This window comes from Tursiops truncatus, chromosome X (assembly GCF_011762595.2).
Source record: "Tursiops truncatus isolate mTurTru1 chromosome X, mTurTru1.mat.Y, whole genome shotgun sequence".
Classification (NCBI taxonomy): Eukaryota; Metazoa; Chordata; class Mammalia; order Artiodactyla; family Delphinidae; genus Tursiops; species Tursiops truncatus.
In genome coordinates, this window is record NC_047055.1 from 55,413,308 (window position 1) to 55,431,374 (window position 18,067).

General features: G+C 34.2%; 1 protein-coding gene across 7 annotated transcripts in view; it reads right to left on the minus strand.

The window, feature by feature from the left end:
* The window catches only part of KLHL4 (kelch like family member 4), a 114,875-nt gene extending 99,168 nt beyond the window's left edge, over nucleotides 1-15,707 (minus strand). For 5 of the 7 annotated variants that reach the window (XR_012329428.1, XR_012329427.1, XM_019932224.3 and 2 more), the window contains exon 1: nucleotides 15,058-15,706. Coding sequence is in view for 4 of the 7 variants with exons in the window: in XM_019932224.3 (XP_019787783.1) it covers nucleotides 15,058-15,479 (422 nt within the window). In the remaining 3 variants the exon portion in view is untranslated. Of the gene's footprint in view, nucleotides 1-15,057 lie in introns of all 7 variants that reach the window. The other 2 variants (XM_073799691.1, XM_073799692.1) reach the window with 2 other exon arrangements.
* Between the last annotated feature and the right edge of the window lie 2,360 nt (nucleotides 15,708-18,067).

Genomic DNA, 18,067 nt, shown 5'->3' on the forward strand with positions numbered 1-18,067 from the left:
CTAAAAATCATTTTATCTTTTAGCTAGATGTTCTAACTATAGTAATAGTCCTCTAAAAGTTTAATTGCCACTTTTTTTCAACGGCAATTCTGTCACTTTAACTTATGTTTTTGCTCTGCTAATTAAATTACCATACCTAGCAAACTTTAGTGAGATATAGTAGTTTCCAGAAATAAGTATCAATAATACTCATGGTTCATACCCAGTTATGTAGGCATGATATTTTGGCATGGTTGGTTCCTGATACAACCCTGACATAATCAGCCAGAACATGTTTGAGGCTCAAATTAGAATCGCCTAATTCATGTTGAATTCTGTAGCACTCTGTAATCCCTTCTTAGAATACCTGAATTAATTTTAAAAACCAAATAATTATAAAAGTTCCCCATGTCCCCCCTTTTCTGGCCATGTGCTCTTAGTTTCCATTAAATGAGAAGAATGAACTTATAGCTATTGACAAAAATAATTAAATAGATATTGAACAATTTTTTTAAAATACTTGAGTAAAATCTGAAGGTCATGTATGATATTTAAGCTAGTTAAGATTTATTTAAGCATTTCATGAGTAAAACAAATCATATTTATTTAATTGTACCTTGAGAAGAGGGCATGGTTTTTGAAAGCTTGACCTTTTCTAGGAAGTGTGTGTGTGTGTGTGTGTGTGTGTGTGTGTGTGTGTATGTGTGTGTATGAGAAAGAGAGAGAAAAGAGAGAGAGAGAGAGATTGTATGTGTGTGTGTGTGTGTGTGTGTGTGTGTGTGTGTGTGTGTGTGTGTAGGCTGGATACTATTTTGGGACCTCTGAGATGAAAGTCACAGAGTCATTCCAGAATTTCCATTTAAAGTTGAAAAACTAGAAAACTATGTAAAATATAAAAAAATAAAATCATTGGAGAACATATTATTTAGAATTCAAATTAATATTATAAACAAAAATTATCTTATCTTTTATTACATCTTCTTGATGTACTCAAAGAGATGTGTTTTTGAAGGACAACTTGTACCAAGTCAATGATCTCTTGGTTCCAACATATCAACTAAAGCAAAAAAGCTGGGAAAATGTCTTGAAATCTTTAGTTTATTCTTTTACACACATATTCACTTGGTTATTTTTCAGCAGTGTAGGTATGACCTTGACCTTAATGGCTCTCTTAGTGATCTGAACACTTATTATAAATTCAAGAGCCATTCTTCTTTCTGGGGGGATGGAGGTAGGGAGGAGAAGAGATATTATTGTACTAGATATAATGAGTTTTATTTATTTTGATTGCACACAAAGGTCAAAGCAAGCCTTCTGGGAAATAACACTGTAACAGTGGTAGCATAGATGACTGATTAAGATGTTTCTCAACATAAATATAATTTACAAATCAAAAAATTAAATAACAGGCTTGAATTCAATAAATAGAGTATGTTCTGATGTCACAGTGTATACCATTCTCACTACTATTAATAAACCATTTCATGTATCCTGTGATTTAAAGCCTTCAGTGTACTTCACTAATGGTACTGCATACATCAGTAAAAAATAAGAAAAACCTTAACAATACTAAAGATGCAAATGGTTTAATCATTAAAAATGTTTAATAGTCCATTAGCTTATAAGTGCTTCTTAGGTACATTTTCAGAATTAAGCAATCATCATTCAACAAACAAAAGAAATTCTGTTTCTATTTACCTATAAATTAATATATGTGATTTAGTGTAAAATTAAAAAAAATACATATACATGTTCAAATTCTAACTTTTGCAAATAACTTTAAATTATATTTTAACAGTATGTGATGACCAAGCTATTTAAGAATGACTTAATCAGATATCCTCTACTGTTTTACTTTAATAGAACCTTAGAAAGACTATCAGTTTATTCATTCAAAATGAAAGACAATGAAACACTACTTATTAATTTTGCCAAATATATCCCCCACATATAAGCCTTTTCCACACTTTTTGGCAGATTGATATTTTAGCTAAACAATGACTAGAATTCTCATGCACCTGTAAAAATCTATGCTATGCTGGAAGGATAAAAGGAAATAATTTTATGCAAGGGGAAATAACTATTATTTAAACTTGACTGGAAGCAATAACAGATGTTTCATGAATTTTCATGTTTTTGCCAGTATTTTCTTCCCTTTTTTTTTTTTTTTTTTTTTTTTTTTTTTTGCGGTACACGGGCCTCTCACTGTTGTGGCCTCTCCCGTTGCAGAGCACAGGCTCTGGACGCGCAGACTCAGTGGCCATGGCTCACAGGTCCAGCTGCTCCACGGCATGTGGGATCTTCCCGGACCGGGGCACGAACCCGTGTCCCCTGCATTGGCAGGCGGACTCTCAACCACTGCACCACCAGGGAAGCACCCTTTCTTCCCATTTTAATGGCAAAGAACTTTGAGTACCACTAGCAATTTTTATCCATTTATTTTTACAAGCCTCTTTCAACACAAAAGTAAAAAAAATTCTGTGATAGTCAGACCCTTACTAGATGTATAGCTGTCAACAGAAGACTAACTAAATTATCTACAGGGAAGAAAGGGGATTTTAAGACTTTTTGGGCTTGAAGAAGAAAAAGTTGCAGGATAACTTTAAAGGTTATCCTAAATGTTTTACATAGATATATTTATCACCAGTTTTATATTGCTGAGAGGAAAATAAGCAAATAGGGCCTAATTGTTTTAGTATATTTGTTGGTTAGCTTACAGAGAAACTGTCAGTGTTATTTGAATTATCTCCTCATCTTTGAATAAAGTTGCAACATTGATCTACTTAAGAATAACAGCATAAATATGATCTCATTCAGTTCTTGATTACCCATACTACTTATGGGCAGAAGCCAAAAGAGTAGATGATTCCTTGACCAGAGATAGTCATTGTGTTGTTCTTGAACTCCTGAGTGTATGGAGAAGCCCCTGTGTGGTGACAGACAATTTACAAAGCAAAACATCTATTCTCAAAATGACTGAATATTTTAGATATTTTCTGCAAACAGTAGAATGAATAAGATGATTTAACTATTTTTTATGGTAAAAAAGGTATGTAAAATGTCCTAGTTTATGTCTTTGATGTGGCAGTTATCTGATGTGAAGTGTAAAAATTATTGCATGTAGTTATTTGTAAGAAATTCTGTAAACAGGCTAACATAGGCACTTTTAGACATCAGCTATAATGATGATTGCACACCCATAAATTTATCTAAAGGAAGTAGCTGAATATGCTATTAAGAGAAGAGCACGGTTAAAGTCCAGGATTTAGGAAATTTGGCTTATAGTTACAGTTTTGCCACTAATTAGCTATAGTTATTCTATGTTTTAACCTTTTCTCACACCTGTCTATTTCTTTAAAAGTCCTTTCTAACCAAAATCTTAAGATATTTATAAATGTGCAATTTTTATAAACTTCAGTCAAATGAAACGGGATAAAAAATTCAGAGCATAAATTTCCTTTTTCTTCATATATATAGTAGTTATGAAAATAATTATAGTATATGTACTTGCTTTGATCACATGTGGCAAGTTCAAATGTATGTACTTTTATTTCTTTAATATAGAAATAAAAATCATCTCAATCTTGATACATTAGCAAGATGTACACTAATTGCTATCAAACTTGCTTTATCCTTAAGCAAGACAAGTTATTTAGATCAGCCAGGGCTTCCCTGGTGGCACAGTGGTGAGAGTCCGCCTGCCAATGCAGGGGACACGGGTTCGTGTCCCAGTCTGGGAAGATCCCACGTGCCGCGGAGCGGCTGGGCATGTGAGCCTTGGCCGCTGAGCCTGCGCGTCCGGAGCCTGTGCTCCGCAACGGGAGAGGCCACAACAGTGAGAGGCCCGCATGACGCAAAAAAATAAATAAATAAAAAATAAGTATCTATAGTATATATAGCATTATATTAGTAATCGTTGTCCAACCTTCAAAATACCTCACCTGAGAGTTGACGGACCACAATGATGGTAAAGTGTCATTGGTTATTTTGTTTCTGAGTTGAAAAATTAACAATAATGAACATTTTCCATGTGGTTGAAATTTGTTGCTATTCTTGGATTAAACTTTCTATGTTTGCATTTCAACACGTCTTGAGTCATTAACCCTACTTCCATCTTAATTATCCTGGGTAGCTTCTATATTAAACACTAGGAGAGCTGAACTGAGTTGCTACCTTGTAACTGCTTTTAAAACTTTTATTGCGAGGGTGTGCTTTTCCATTCCAACTGGAAACTCCATAAGGGTAAGATATATGTTTTTATTCCTTTGTCATCCTTTCACAGAACTTAATAAAGTTCATTACACATGGAAGAATGAAAGGCTAAATTAATGCTGCTGACTATTTTTAAAGCATTTTCTTGGTCAATATTTGAGAACTTAATGTAAATCATAGATTCAAGTGTATTTACTATTCTGTATATAAAGTACAATCAATTATTATGCTTTATAACCTATTATACTTTATATGAGACCTTGCTGTTTTATTTATTGCATGTTTACAAATATATCAAGTATTAGGATCCTGTAGGAATCCTGACAAATTAGGCTTGCAGGAGCTGACGAAGTGTTTTTTAAAGTTTGGTTCAGAAGTTTGTTAAAAATTCAGATTCCTAAATCTCACCTCAAAACTAATAAGTTAAATTCTCTGGTAGTGGATACTGAGTAACTACATTTTTAACAAGCTCCCCAGATTATTTTTGGGCACAGTGAAGTCCAAGATCCTATTTGCACTAACAAGAAAGAGAATTGCCCCAGGTATAGCTCATTAAACTAGCATCTCTGAAAATTATCTGCCTCCCACACTCCATTACAACCAACATAATACTGGAAGTCCTAGCCAGAGCATTTAAGAAGATAAATAAAAGTTATCCCAATCAGAAGGGAAGAAGAAAAATTATCTGTGTTTGCAGACAACATGCTCTTATATGTAGATAACCCTAAAGACTCCTCAAAAAAGCTGGTAGAACTAATCAACAAATTCAGTAAAGTTGCAGGATACAAAATAAACATTTAAAATCCTTTCTGTTTCTACACCAACAACGACCAACCTAAAAAGGAAATTAAGAAAACTATTCCATTTACAAAAGTGTCAAGAAGAATAAAACACTTAGGAATAATGAAATTGAACCTTATGGCATATACAAAAATCAACTCACAATGGATTAAAGATTTTAATGAAAACCTGAAACCATAAAACTCCTAGCAGAAAACATGGGGAAAAAGCTTCAAGACATTGGTCTTGGCAATAATTTCTTGGATATAATACCAAAGCACAAGCAACAAAAATGAAAATAGACTAGTGGGAATACATCAAACTAAAAGTACATAAAATAGCAAAGGAAACAATCAATACTCAAAAGGAAAATAACAAAGGAAACAATCAATACTCAAAAGGCAACCTATGGAATGGAAGAAAATATTTATAAACCATCTATCTGATAAGGGTTAATATCTAAAATATGTAAGGGACTCACACAAGTCAATAGCAAAGAAACAAATAATCTGATTTAAAAATGGGCAAAGAAATAGACACTTCTTCAAAGAAGACATACAAATGGCCAACAGGTATATAAAAAGGTGCTCAACATCACTAATCATCAGGGAAATACAAATCAAACCCACAGTGAGATATCATCTCAAATCTGTTAAAAATACTATTATAAACACAACAACAACAAAAAAACAAATGATAACAAGTGCTGGCGAGGATGTGGAGAAATCAGAACCTTTGTTATATGTTGATGGGAATGTAAAATGGTGCAGCTGCGAAGGAAATCAGTTTGGAACATCCCCAAAAACTTAAAAATAGAACTACCACAGGATTCAGCAATCACACTTCTTGATATATATCATTAAAAAAATTGAAATCAGTTTCTTGAGGAGATATTTTCACTGCCATGTTCATTGCATCATTAGTCACAGTATCCAAGACATGGAAACAGCCTAAGTTTCCATTAACAGATGGATGCATAAAGACAATGTGGTATATACATACAATAGAGTATTATTCGCCTTAGAGAAATCCTGCCTTATATGACAGCATCGGTGAACCTGGAGGGCATCATGCTAAGTGAAATAAGCCAGTCACAGAAGGACAAAAGCTGTATTATTTCATTTATATAAAGTACATAAAATAATCCAACTCATAAAAACAGAGAGTAGAATGGTGGTTTCCGGTGACTGGGGGGGAGTGGGAAATGGAGAGTTGTTGTTGAATGGATGGAGTTTCAATTATACAACTTGAATAGGTTCTAGAGATCTGCTCTACAACTTTGTGTCTATACTCTATTGTGTACTTAAAATTTTGTTGAGAGGATAGAACTCAATTTAAGTATTCTTGCCACAATAAAACTAAAGCTAAAAAGATATTTTTGAAAATTAAAAATCACTTATTCAAATGTTTAGTGAACTGCTCAGAGTCCTGGAATACCATTCAACTAGACCTTGAAAAAAAAAAAAGCATCATACTTTTTAAAATCTAAACATCCTAAATGGATATTCCACATGTCAAGTCCTATATTTTCTATTTTTTCTCACCACATTTTTTCCCTTAAAGCATTATATATATTAACATGCTTTCTTTGCTACCATTCATTACTTTGTTTTTCCTGTGTAATGGAATGTTGGAGAATCTGAGGAAAGCAAGTGGAACTTCTCCCTAAAATTACTCACAGACACAAAATATTTTTCTTTTTTTCGGTACGCGGGCCTCTCACTGTTGTGGCCTCTTCCGTTGTGGAGCACAGGCTCCGGACGCGCAGGCTCAGCGGCCATGGCTCACGGGCCCAGCCGCTCCGCGGCATTTGGGATCTTCCCAGACCGGGGCATGAACCCATGTCCCCTGCATCGGCAGGTGGACTCTCAACCACTGCGCCACCAGGGAAGCCCGTAGACACAAAATATTTGAATAACTTCTTGGACGTTAAAAAACCCAGACCTCTAAGATAAAGTCCAGATAGTCCTTATCTGTCTTTTAAGATCTTCCATGATCTATGCCTGACCTTCCTTTTTTGCTTAACTTTGTACTATTCTCCAATGTATATCATTCACTTCAGCCAAACTGAAATCTGTCATTTGAGCACACCTTAAATTTCTATGTTTCAGTGCCTTTTTCAAGGTACTGTGTTTGTCCTCCTACCTAGAATTCATTCTTCCCCATATCTGTATCAAAACGCTATCCATCCTTAAAATTGGTCTCAAATCATGCTCCTCCATGAAACATTCTAAGATTGCTCTGGTCAGAAGAATTATTTCTTGTCTTTGAATGCCTAGCAGTTTCAATGACCAAGCAACTTAAACTGTTTTTGCAATACACTCTTTTTTTTATTGCCATAAACCTTCCAAGTAGATGCACTTTAGCTCCCCAACAGTATTTTAAGTCTCAAGTGGGAATCAACATCTATTATTTATCTTTCATCTTTAAAGTGCCTAAGAAAACATAATGCATACAATTGGAATTCAATAAACACTTGTTGAATGGCAGAAACAAATGAATATCAACATCTTATTTAAGCAATTGGCTTGTTGAATGTTACAACAGAATTCAGACTAAATTAAAGAGTTGCCTAAAGTGTTATGTGACAGTCTGTTACACATGCAATTGTTTATTAGTATTGTTATAGACAATGCAATCAACATTAGCCAGAAAAGGACATCTAAATGCCACTGTGTTGAAGCAATCCAGTTATACAGGGAAAATGTGGACAAAAGACTTAACAGTTAGCTTCTATTGAGTGAGCTGAAAGTGAAATAACCAAGAACCCATCACATGTTAAAGACCTGCCAAAAACACTTGTAAGGTGTATAGTATGGCTCCTGAAGAAGCAATAGCAATACACAGTGTGTAAGAAGGGCAACAAGTTTACATTCTGTACAATAGCATTTGAAAGCATGAAAAGGACAAGCCACTTCGACTAACAGTAACAGGTTAAGAAAAGTTAACCAGGAGTAAAAAAGCATTCACTTCTGATAGTTTCAATAAACATAATTGCTAGTATTGCTCTCCTCCAGTGCAAATGCTAGTGATATGTAAGTATTATATCTATATATTGATTTGGGAAATAATTATTTTACAATGTTTTCAGAGTAAAAACATATGTTGAATAAAATTTCAGTAATACTTTTTCCATCCTAAAACATCAGATAATGAAAACTATTTGATTTTGATTTTCTCACTTTTAGTTACATTCTCTTAGATAGTTATTTTTAAGTCTATTTACAAAATCTTATTTCTCAACCACTGGGATACATATTGTCCATTCTCTTTAGTGAAATTGTAATCTTAATGGAATGGAATCACCATGAATAAAATATACTCAATGGCTGTATTTTTCATTTTAGCATGGAGTAATACAGATTTTTATATAAAGAAGCTTGTTTTATATGTGCCATTGTTTCCTCCTAAGAGATAAACCACAGACAGTAATATAAAGAAATAGAAAAAATGTGGCAGGCCATATTTTCATTTGAAAGCTCCAATAAATATATACCACTTCATTAGTAACCATGGTGTTCTGGAGTGATTAAATAAAAATGAGTTTATTTATACCCAACTATGACTTTATTAATTGCTATGCCCTTAAAAGTTGGTCCAAGCCAAATGATAGAATCAATATCATGGGGATAAGAATTGAAATTGCATGTAATGTTTAGTTGTTAACAGAACTTTAACTGATTTCCTTAAGATTGCCCTTAGGATAAAATCTTGTTGCCAATGTATAAGATTTTTGCATGGAGGAGATAACAGCCCACTAATTTTTTTTTCAGCCCACTGATTTTGATTTGGTATCCTTCTATTCAGCTGCCAAAGAACAAAGATAAACAAAACTAACAAATAACAACATGTACTCAATTCTTAAAATTGGGTGGTCTTCCAGCATTGATTTACTAAATCTATTTACTAAGATAGTCTTTGCTAAAATATTGTACATTTTTAAAGAAAAATTGTGATAGTGTAATGATAGTATAGGGAGTTCCTATAAACCCCACATCCAATTTTCCCTATTATCAATATCTTACACTAGTCTGGCACATTTGTTACCATTAATTGACCAGTTTTGATACATCATTATTAATTAAAGTCCATTCTTTATTCAGATGTCCTCAGTTTTTACCTAAAGTCCTTTTTCTTTTCCATATCACATTTATTCATCATGTATTCTTAGGCACTTCTTGGTTGTGACAGTTTCTCAGATTTTCATTGTTTTTGATGACATTTACAGCTTGAAGATTAAACACCAAGCATTTTGAAAAATGTCCTCCTATTTGGATTTGTCTGATGTTTTTCTCATGATTAGATTGGGATGGGGACGATGGGTTTTATGGAGGTAGAAGACAGAAGTAAAGTGCCATTCTCATCACACCATACCAAGTATATATACTGTCAACACTGCTGAGCAGTTTTGATGTTAACCTTGATTACCTGGCTGAGAGTATTCTTCATGTTTCTCCACTGTAAATGTACTCTTCCCCCACCACGCTTCCATGCTATACTCACTCTCCGAAAAGAAGTCACTATGTGCAGCCCACACTTAAGGTACAGTGTTCAGCTCCACCTCCTTGAGGACAGAGTATGTACATAAATTATTTGGAATTCTTCTGCACCAGAGATTTGTTTTTTCTGTCTTATTTATTTAAACATTGATTTATATCAATACAGACTTAAATTTTTATTTTTTACTTAGGTTTATAATACTTTTTTTTGTTTGTTTGCTAATATTGTTCCAGCTTTGGCCATTAGGAGCTTTTTCAGTTGGCTTCTGTGTCCCTTTGACATACCCCCATGATTACTTTTTTGAGGACTTTCTACTTTATGGCACAAGATATTCCAGATTCATCTTGCAGAATACTGACTTATGTTTCTTTATTAAGGATCCAGTGTTCCCCAGTCCTCCACCTCAATTTTAGTTTTTCATCTCCTTCAAATATAAGAATTTCACACTGATATACATATACACATACACACATATACATGTATACATATGTGTGTATGTATGTGCATGTGTGTATATATATAGCATTGAAACTATTTTTACTTACAAGGTCATAGGAAAGAAATCAAAAAGATTAGTATTAAGGGGCAGATGTCTTACAAAAATCAGAAAGGAGATATACAAGTTTAAAAAATAAATTTTAATGTACTAAGTGATTGAATATTTAAGCAATGTGTAACAGGTCAATGCAATTAATATGCTGCTCCTGAAGTCACATATTAAGTAGTACCACATACTTTAAGTTCTTTATTTATATTTCCAAATGCAGAAGAAAAATGATTCTTGTCTTTCAAATACCAGAAATAACTATAGGTGCTTAATCATAATACTTAAAGAAACATGACCCTAACATATTGCCAGATGCTTAGATGGAAAGGAGTCCCAATTTTCTCAAATATTAAATATATTTTAATTAATGTTAGCTTAAATATATATGCAATACCACAATGTTAAGAATGAGTCGTGAGGACCATGGTACCTCACTCTCAGGAAAGAGGCTGTGAGTAGCAAGGATTTAAAATCAACCAACATAAGTTCATTAGGAATTAGGAATGTTAGGAATCATTGCACTAAGTTTAAATTATGTGTTAAAATATTCTAAATTTAGTAAAGCAATTGAATAACTTATGTAGTTTTATATGGTACATTTTAACCCATCGACAAAAGGATTTAACCTTAAATTTTCTATAAACAACAATAAACCTGTAGTTAGCTCCTTATTCTTTCCTTTGAAGTAACAGTTTCTACTGAATAATGCAGTGTGAAATTAAGTAACACAGGCCTAGTTCTGAACTTTAGAAGGCCACATTATTTTTGCCTTGTAAGAAGATAAGCAAAAACCACAACAGATATCCAACAAAATAATACCCAGAGAAAGATGTGAATGTTACCTTTACATTCAAAAATTTTCCTTGGGAACATGAGAAAATATATGTAAAATATTTAGTGCCTGGAACATGGTAAAGGTTTACAAAAGGTACTTATTATTTTTAATGTTGTATTATTACTGTTACTTTTCCAAAATCATCTGCTACCACTCTCCCCTTTAAAAACCCTACTCCAGCTGCACTAGCCTCCTTGTGTTTAAACATATCAAGCACACTCCCATCTCAGGGCTCTTGAAATTGCTGTTCTGTCTTCCTGGAAAGTGCTCCCTGTAAATAACCAGGTACCTTACTTCCTACTTTATGAGAAAAGATATTACAATAAACTTCATTATTTAAGATTTCTCTTATGCATAAATATTTCCCAAGCATATTCCATATCACAGATGGATCTGTGTTGAGGATGAAGACGCACAATACATTTGGCCTTATCTGAATTGTTTTGTTAAGAAAGCAAATACACCATCATGTGTCCATTTTCACAAAGGACACAGGGGCCACTGTACATGAGGCATATGGTCTGCTGGCTGCATAGCCAGAACCTCAGAGGACAAAATGACACCATGGTTAACAGGATGGCTGGAAAGTCTCCTCTGTGACCATGGAATATGCATGTGATCTTAAAGTCACTATAGTAAACAACAAGTCTGGACATATTTTTGAATTCACCAGTTAAGGGTGTTTGGAACATTAATCAATGGACTGTGTGGGGACATGTGGCATTGATGTAAATAGAAAAAATATGGATGGAGGTTAGGGGCTCCCCTGTAGCACAGCAGCAGTAACCTCTCATTTGTTTGAATTTTTGAGTCAGACACCCTCATGGCTGTCTCTTCATTTAGATGGCTTCACTTCATTTAGATCTCTGCTCAAATGTTACCTCATCAGAAAGGCCTTCCCTATCTGAAGGAGTATCCCTTCTTCACTCTATTCCCTCTAATTATTTTTTCTTCATAGTACTTACAACCATTTAAGTACTACATTTTGGTTTATTTTTATTATCTCTCTCTCCCCATTAGAATGTATACTCTATGAAAACAGGTTCTCTGTTTTGATCCTGTTTTATCCCCAGTGCCTAGAAGTGTGCCTGACACCCAATGGTGCTCAATATTTGTGGAATGAATTATTAATTAATTCTAGGTCTTATTCATCCAATCCCCCCTTCTTCGGGATATCAAAGTATATACTGCCAGCTGCTCTTTTTTTTTCTTTCTAGGCAAGCTCACTTGAAAACTGAAAAGGTCTCAAATGGAGGGAATTTGGAGTCTTGTCTAACACTGCAATACTGGAAAAGATATACAAAATCATATATCATACAATTAGTAATTTATGCAAAAACCAAAAGCCCCAACAGGTAGTATGAGGGTATTATCCCCATTCCTGCTAATTCCTTAAAACTAAACACCCCTGTGAATCTCCAGCTTTGCACTGGGGCATGTTGTTCTGGGCCCATACACATATCATCAGCATTTTATTTAATGTTCTCAAGCGCAATGAGGAGATAACCGCATTTGTCTTGGCAAATGCAGTTTACCACTTTATACACCTGGGTACTTAGGCATCATCTCTTTATGAGCAGTTAAAATATATATTATATATATATATACATATATATATAATCTTATAACTAAATATTCTGTAATATAAAGGCATAATCATAATACACTTAAAATATTCTGATTTTTGGAATTCTAGGGATGAAATAAAGAAAATAAAGGACATTGAGCAAGGTCATTATGGGGAAGCAAAGATGCAGAGTTCGTAGATAACTAGGACAAAAAGAAAATGATAATTGAGCCCAGGCATACTGATATGTGCATACTCACGGTGTGGGATCGTGATACAGAGTTGCTCATAAATGAAGTACATACTATACTTCAATTACATAGGAATGTATTGAGGTTTTTAAATTCCACAAAAACATATTAATATAACTTAATACCTTGGCTTTACTATCTGTTTTAGTAGTAATGGTAGTTTATTCAACTATATTACATGTTAGTAATTTAGTCCATTCTCTATTAATCCCCTGCAATATTTGTAGGAAGCAGGATGGCTTAAAGACCTTTATTTTGCCCCAAGTGTTAGAGCCCATCTTGTGTTCTCCACACTGACTGCCATTTTTGTTTGTTTGTTTGTTTTTTAACCACAAGACTTCTATTGAGGGGATAACAGGTTGCTGCCAACTTCGCAGGATTTTTTTCTCCTGCTTCTCAATTTTGTTGAAAAAGAGAGGCATTAAGAAAATGGGGCATAAAAGAGTTCCTTATCAAACTCTCTTTACCCAAGATGAAACAATTCAGAATGGGTAATGATAGATTAATAAACCATCATATTTCAATTAATAAGGTCCTCAATTTACCCCTTCTCTTCTGCTTAAAATATCCTTGGCACATCTATAAAACCACTTCCTGTATTTATTTTAAGAAAATATTAACTTTCCACTGTAACCATATGATATTTAAGAGAAAATTTTTTAGAACATGAACACTATCAAGAATAAAATAAAAAGAAAAATATATTAAAAAATATTACTTGGTGACAATTTATATTCGACATTTTATCTGGCATTTTCATTTAGCAACTAATTTATTGTAAATATATTCTCATGCTGGAAAATCAGTTTAGGGATCCTCAAAGAATTTTGTCAGGAAGTCACAGTGGATAATTTAAATTATTCTACAACAGAGTCAAATGTGCTTAATATTAACTTCCAAATTCAGCAGTTTTTAAAATTGTTGTCCATGGTGAGGGGAAATAATTTGAAAACCTGCTGAATCTAAAGCATAGATTATATATTACTTTGAAATCCAAGTATTTGTACTAAATACAACCTGCAATCCCAAAAGTTATACAGTATTTTCTGGAGTAATCACAAAAATATTTAGGAAAATTCTTACATACACATTTTATTTCTTAAGACATCTGTATCACAATCTATTATTATACTTAAATTCATTTCAAAACATCATTTCATTATTTACATTTCATACAGAAAGACTGAGTTCGTATAAAGGTATCATTTTGCACAGTTGCTTTGTCTTTTGCCATAATGTTGTTATGCTGTTTTTTCTATTGATTATGTTTTAAAATTATGGAAGCAAGGAACTGTCAGGTAGATATATTGCAAAAACATATCTAGAAGCAAATTTGCCAGTCCTTCTCCTCTAAACTTATGTAGAGACACAGTATACCAAATACCCAGATTTCTAAATAAGTTAGCATACCTTCATGTTGAACTGCTATAAAATTTAAGACATTTCAAAAATACCTTTTTCTGTAGCTCATTTACACTTTAATTACATTACCAAAATTAATTGTGTTAATTGTGTCTACAACATGTTGGGGAAATAAAATCTGATAATGAAACAAGAAAAAAAAAGTAAAGATCTACTAGATTAAGTTATGTTAGACAATATTAGAGGAGGGAACATAATTTCCTTCCACTCAAATAATTCTGGTGGACAGAAAAATAAAGTCAAATATTTTATGAGCTATACTTAAACTATACTTTATTATCACTTCTTATTCAATTTTAATATTCTGAAACACCTGACATGTTCCATTTCCTACTTTAAGATCTCACTGCTGTAAGCAACATTTCATTACTTGCTTTATGCAAAATATTTTCATAATTGCAAGCTAGCTATGAAACTAACACAACTTGAAAGAAATCTCAAATGCCAAAGGAAACTGTTCTGTACTCTCACATAAAGATAACATTTATCAAGCGTCAGTATAGCAACCACGTACTAAGGAATAGATAAGGATGTGCTGAGCAGTCAGAGCTTTTATTTTGTCAGAGTTGGCCTGACAAAGTCAGAAAGAGTTCTATATAATTCATCACACTTGTACAAAAAATCATAACTATTTGAACATTCAAGCCATAGAGGATATATACAGAAAATTAGCAATTATAATAAACATCTCTTAGAACTGAAACAGTATTCTTAATGGAATTGGAATGGAATAGGAAAAGTAAACTCACAACTGTAAAGCATATATCCCATTAATTATCAAAATGAATGTATTATTACTATTTTCCTTTATAGACCTAGAGGAGGGGGTTACTTGGAGACCCTGATTGGCTGCATACAAATTCAGAGATTATTATAACACTTTTATTTAAACATTAAATGAGAGTTTTAGAGGATAAGTTAACCTAAGCTATGACTTTGTTGTTATGTTTTCGAAAACTCCTACCTTGCTGTTGAATCTTCTGTATTGTCATCAGCCATCATCTCCAAATCTTGTGAGTGTTTCTCACAAGCTTCTTTGAACAAATTCTCCTCTGGAACTGCTTTAGGAGTATCTTCATTTGCTCGAAGATGTTCTATCAGGTTTTGTGGGTGCCAATTCTGAAGGGCTCTTTGATGGGAAGGGGCCGATCCTGGCACTGGTGTCAGTATGTTGTGGTGGACAGGACTATTGCTTTTCTTCAGTCCATTTCTGTCCCGAGAGTGGTTCTTCAACCTGCCCTGAACCGGGGTCCCTCTATGCTCATATCCTTCCTGCTGAAGGCAGTTTCCAGTGTTGGGCGAACCTTGAGAAGGATGACTAAACCACCTCCAGCGTAGTCTTAGGATCTGTTTCACATCAAACTCTTTCTTGCCAGACACTGACATCGTTGCAGGAGGAAAGACAAAAGCCTTCTCTCACAGAAAGGAAACAGCCTTTGTTATCTCTTGTTTCTCTGCCTCTTCTGTAGGACTAACAAAAGCATAAGTGCCGAGAGCAGTCTTTCTTGCTCTCCCCTCCCCCGCTGTCTGTGGTATACTGTGAATACTTCTAGCTTTCCAGCTGAAGCAGAAAGCTGCAGCTAACAGTGTAGGTGGGAACCCATACAGACAGGATGATGAGGTCAGACCTTAAACAAGTAAATCAGCTTAGCACAGGAAAGCAGCTACCACAACACACTCCAGCTGCTAGATTTGCACACTCCCAGCCCTCCTGCCTGGACTTGCAAATATCTAACCCAGCTCCTTCCTAACTGAAGTACAGTAGCTTCAGCCTTTAAATCCAAGCAAGTGAGCAAAAGCAAAGTGTTTAAATTCACTTCCTTCTAGATCCCACTCACCCCATCCCCTGCCAGATTTCATTTCCTGGCAACCCACTTTTAAAATGTGCCACTTTGTCCTAGGAGAATTTGTAACAGGGAATTCATTATGATCTATTTTGGGGTTCTTATGGAAAATTTGATGGTGGTTCATTAAGGGAAAACATCTTGTCATCTGTCCCTTCATGCACGTTTGTAGTTATTTTCATAAAATAACTGAAAATATGAGTGTCTTTATAGAAATATTTGCTTGAAAACTTGAACAATTCCAGAAACATAAGAAACTGTTGCTTACCCATGACTAAAAACACACACTCCACTAGGAAATGTAGTAACAGTATTTTAAGTCTACAGCTGAAGGAAGAGAGCAGTGTTTTTCTAAGCTCATTAGGTTAGAAGACATGTCTTCTCTCAGGAACCAAAATTTGAAAACGAATACTTCATCCTGGCTCCATGCCAGTATAAACACTTCCTTATCATGCTCTTTACTTTCACAGGCAGTGTTAAAGGTCTATTTTCTTTGTTCAAAAGTCCGTATGAGAGGATGCAAAAGCATGTTTTGAAGTAACTCCAAATTGTCACATAACTCAGCAATAACTGTGCACAAAGTACTTTGAGGTATGAATCAGAATCACTACTGTGTACAGGGATAAATGTTTCTATGACAGTATTGTATCAGGAATGTATTCACCAATGCCATTTTGAAATTTAGTTTGAACTTTATAACTTCCATGTCATGCATACATGTGATAAGGGGGAATTGTACCATTGGATCCTTAGAAAGAATATTGAAATTGTAAGGCTTTGATTTTAGTTCTGGCTTTACAGTCAATGAGCTGTATGATCTTGGACAAGTCATTTTACTTCTTTACATCAGTTATGAAGAACTGATATGGAGGCTGAACAAATTTCCAAGTTTATACTTGCAATGGATTTTAAAAAATTTGGAAATAGAGAATAAAATGAATATCTTTTTGTAAGTTTTGGTAGATATTTTACCTGCAATTATCTATAAATCTAATTATACCTTTTCCTTTCCCCTCTTGTTTTTGTAGGTGTAATGGGAAATTTATGTGTCAACTTAAATGGCCTACAGGGTACCCAGATATTTAGTCAAACATTGTTTTGGGTGTTTCTGTGAAGGTGTTTTTGGATGAGCTTAACATTTAAATCAACAGACTAATAGATTGTCTTCCCTAATGTGGGTGGGCCTCTTCTAATCAGTTGAAAGCCTGAATAAGCAGAATACTGACACTCTAAGAGGAAATTTCTCCTGCCTGACAGCCATCAAGCTGGGACCTCATTTTTTTTGTTTTGTTTTCCTGACTTCAGGCTCAGACTGAAATATTGACTCTTCTTGGATCTCAAGCCTGCTGGCCTTTGGATTAAAACTATACCATCAGCCCTCCTGGGTCTCCAACTTGCTGACTACAGATCTTGGGACTTGTCAGCCTCCATAATTATGTGAGCCAATTCCTTATAATAAATCAATTTCTGTCTATCTACCTGTCTACATCTCTATCTATCAATATTTTTCTAATACTAAGCAATTAGTAAATACACACTGATAGATATATACTTGATTTTTATACCAATTATAAGCAGGTTACTCCCATCTTCAATTTTCCAAACTATTTTCCAATAAGCTCCTTAAGCCTCAGTGTTTGCATGTATCATCCTTCCACCTTGGTGAATGTGCTGTCTGCTGCTGTTACTTAGCATATATATAATTGAAGAGAATCTCAAATAGTTCTTTTGAGGAGCCCCAGACACAGTGAGTCCTGACAACTAAACATGAATTACCTTTCTGTTACCTGGGTAGATAACATTCCAAGTAAATGCCTAGTCAAGATTTGTATTTTAGGCCTTTGTATTCCCCACTGTGCCTAAAACACGGTGTTGGACATAGAGTAAGCGAACTGTAAATACCAGGCAGAATGAATAAAATATTATAATAGAAGTGTAAATAGTATGTGGTAGGCACAAGAAGAATTACTGATTTGGCCACCTAAGTAGCTCTAAATAATACCTTATTGGATACTAAGAATCTGCAACCTTATTTTCCTAATATGTTCCCTGAGCTTGTTAATGATTCAGATATAATTGTATATTTACCTGTGTACCTTTTATAAGATGAATAGTAACTAATACCTGTCA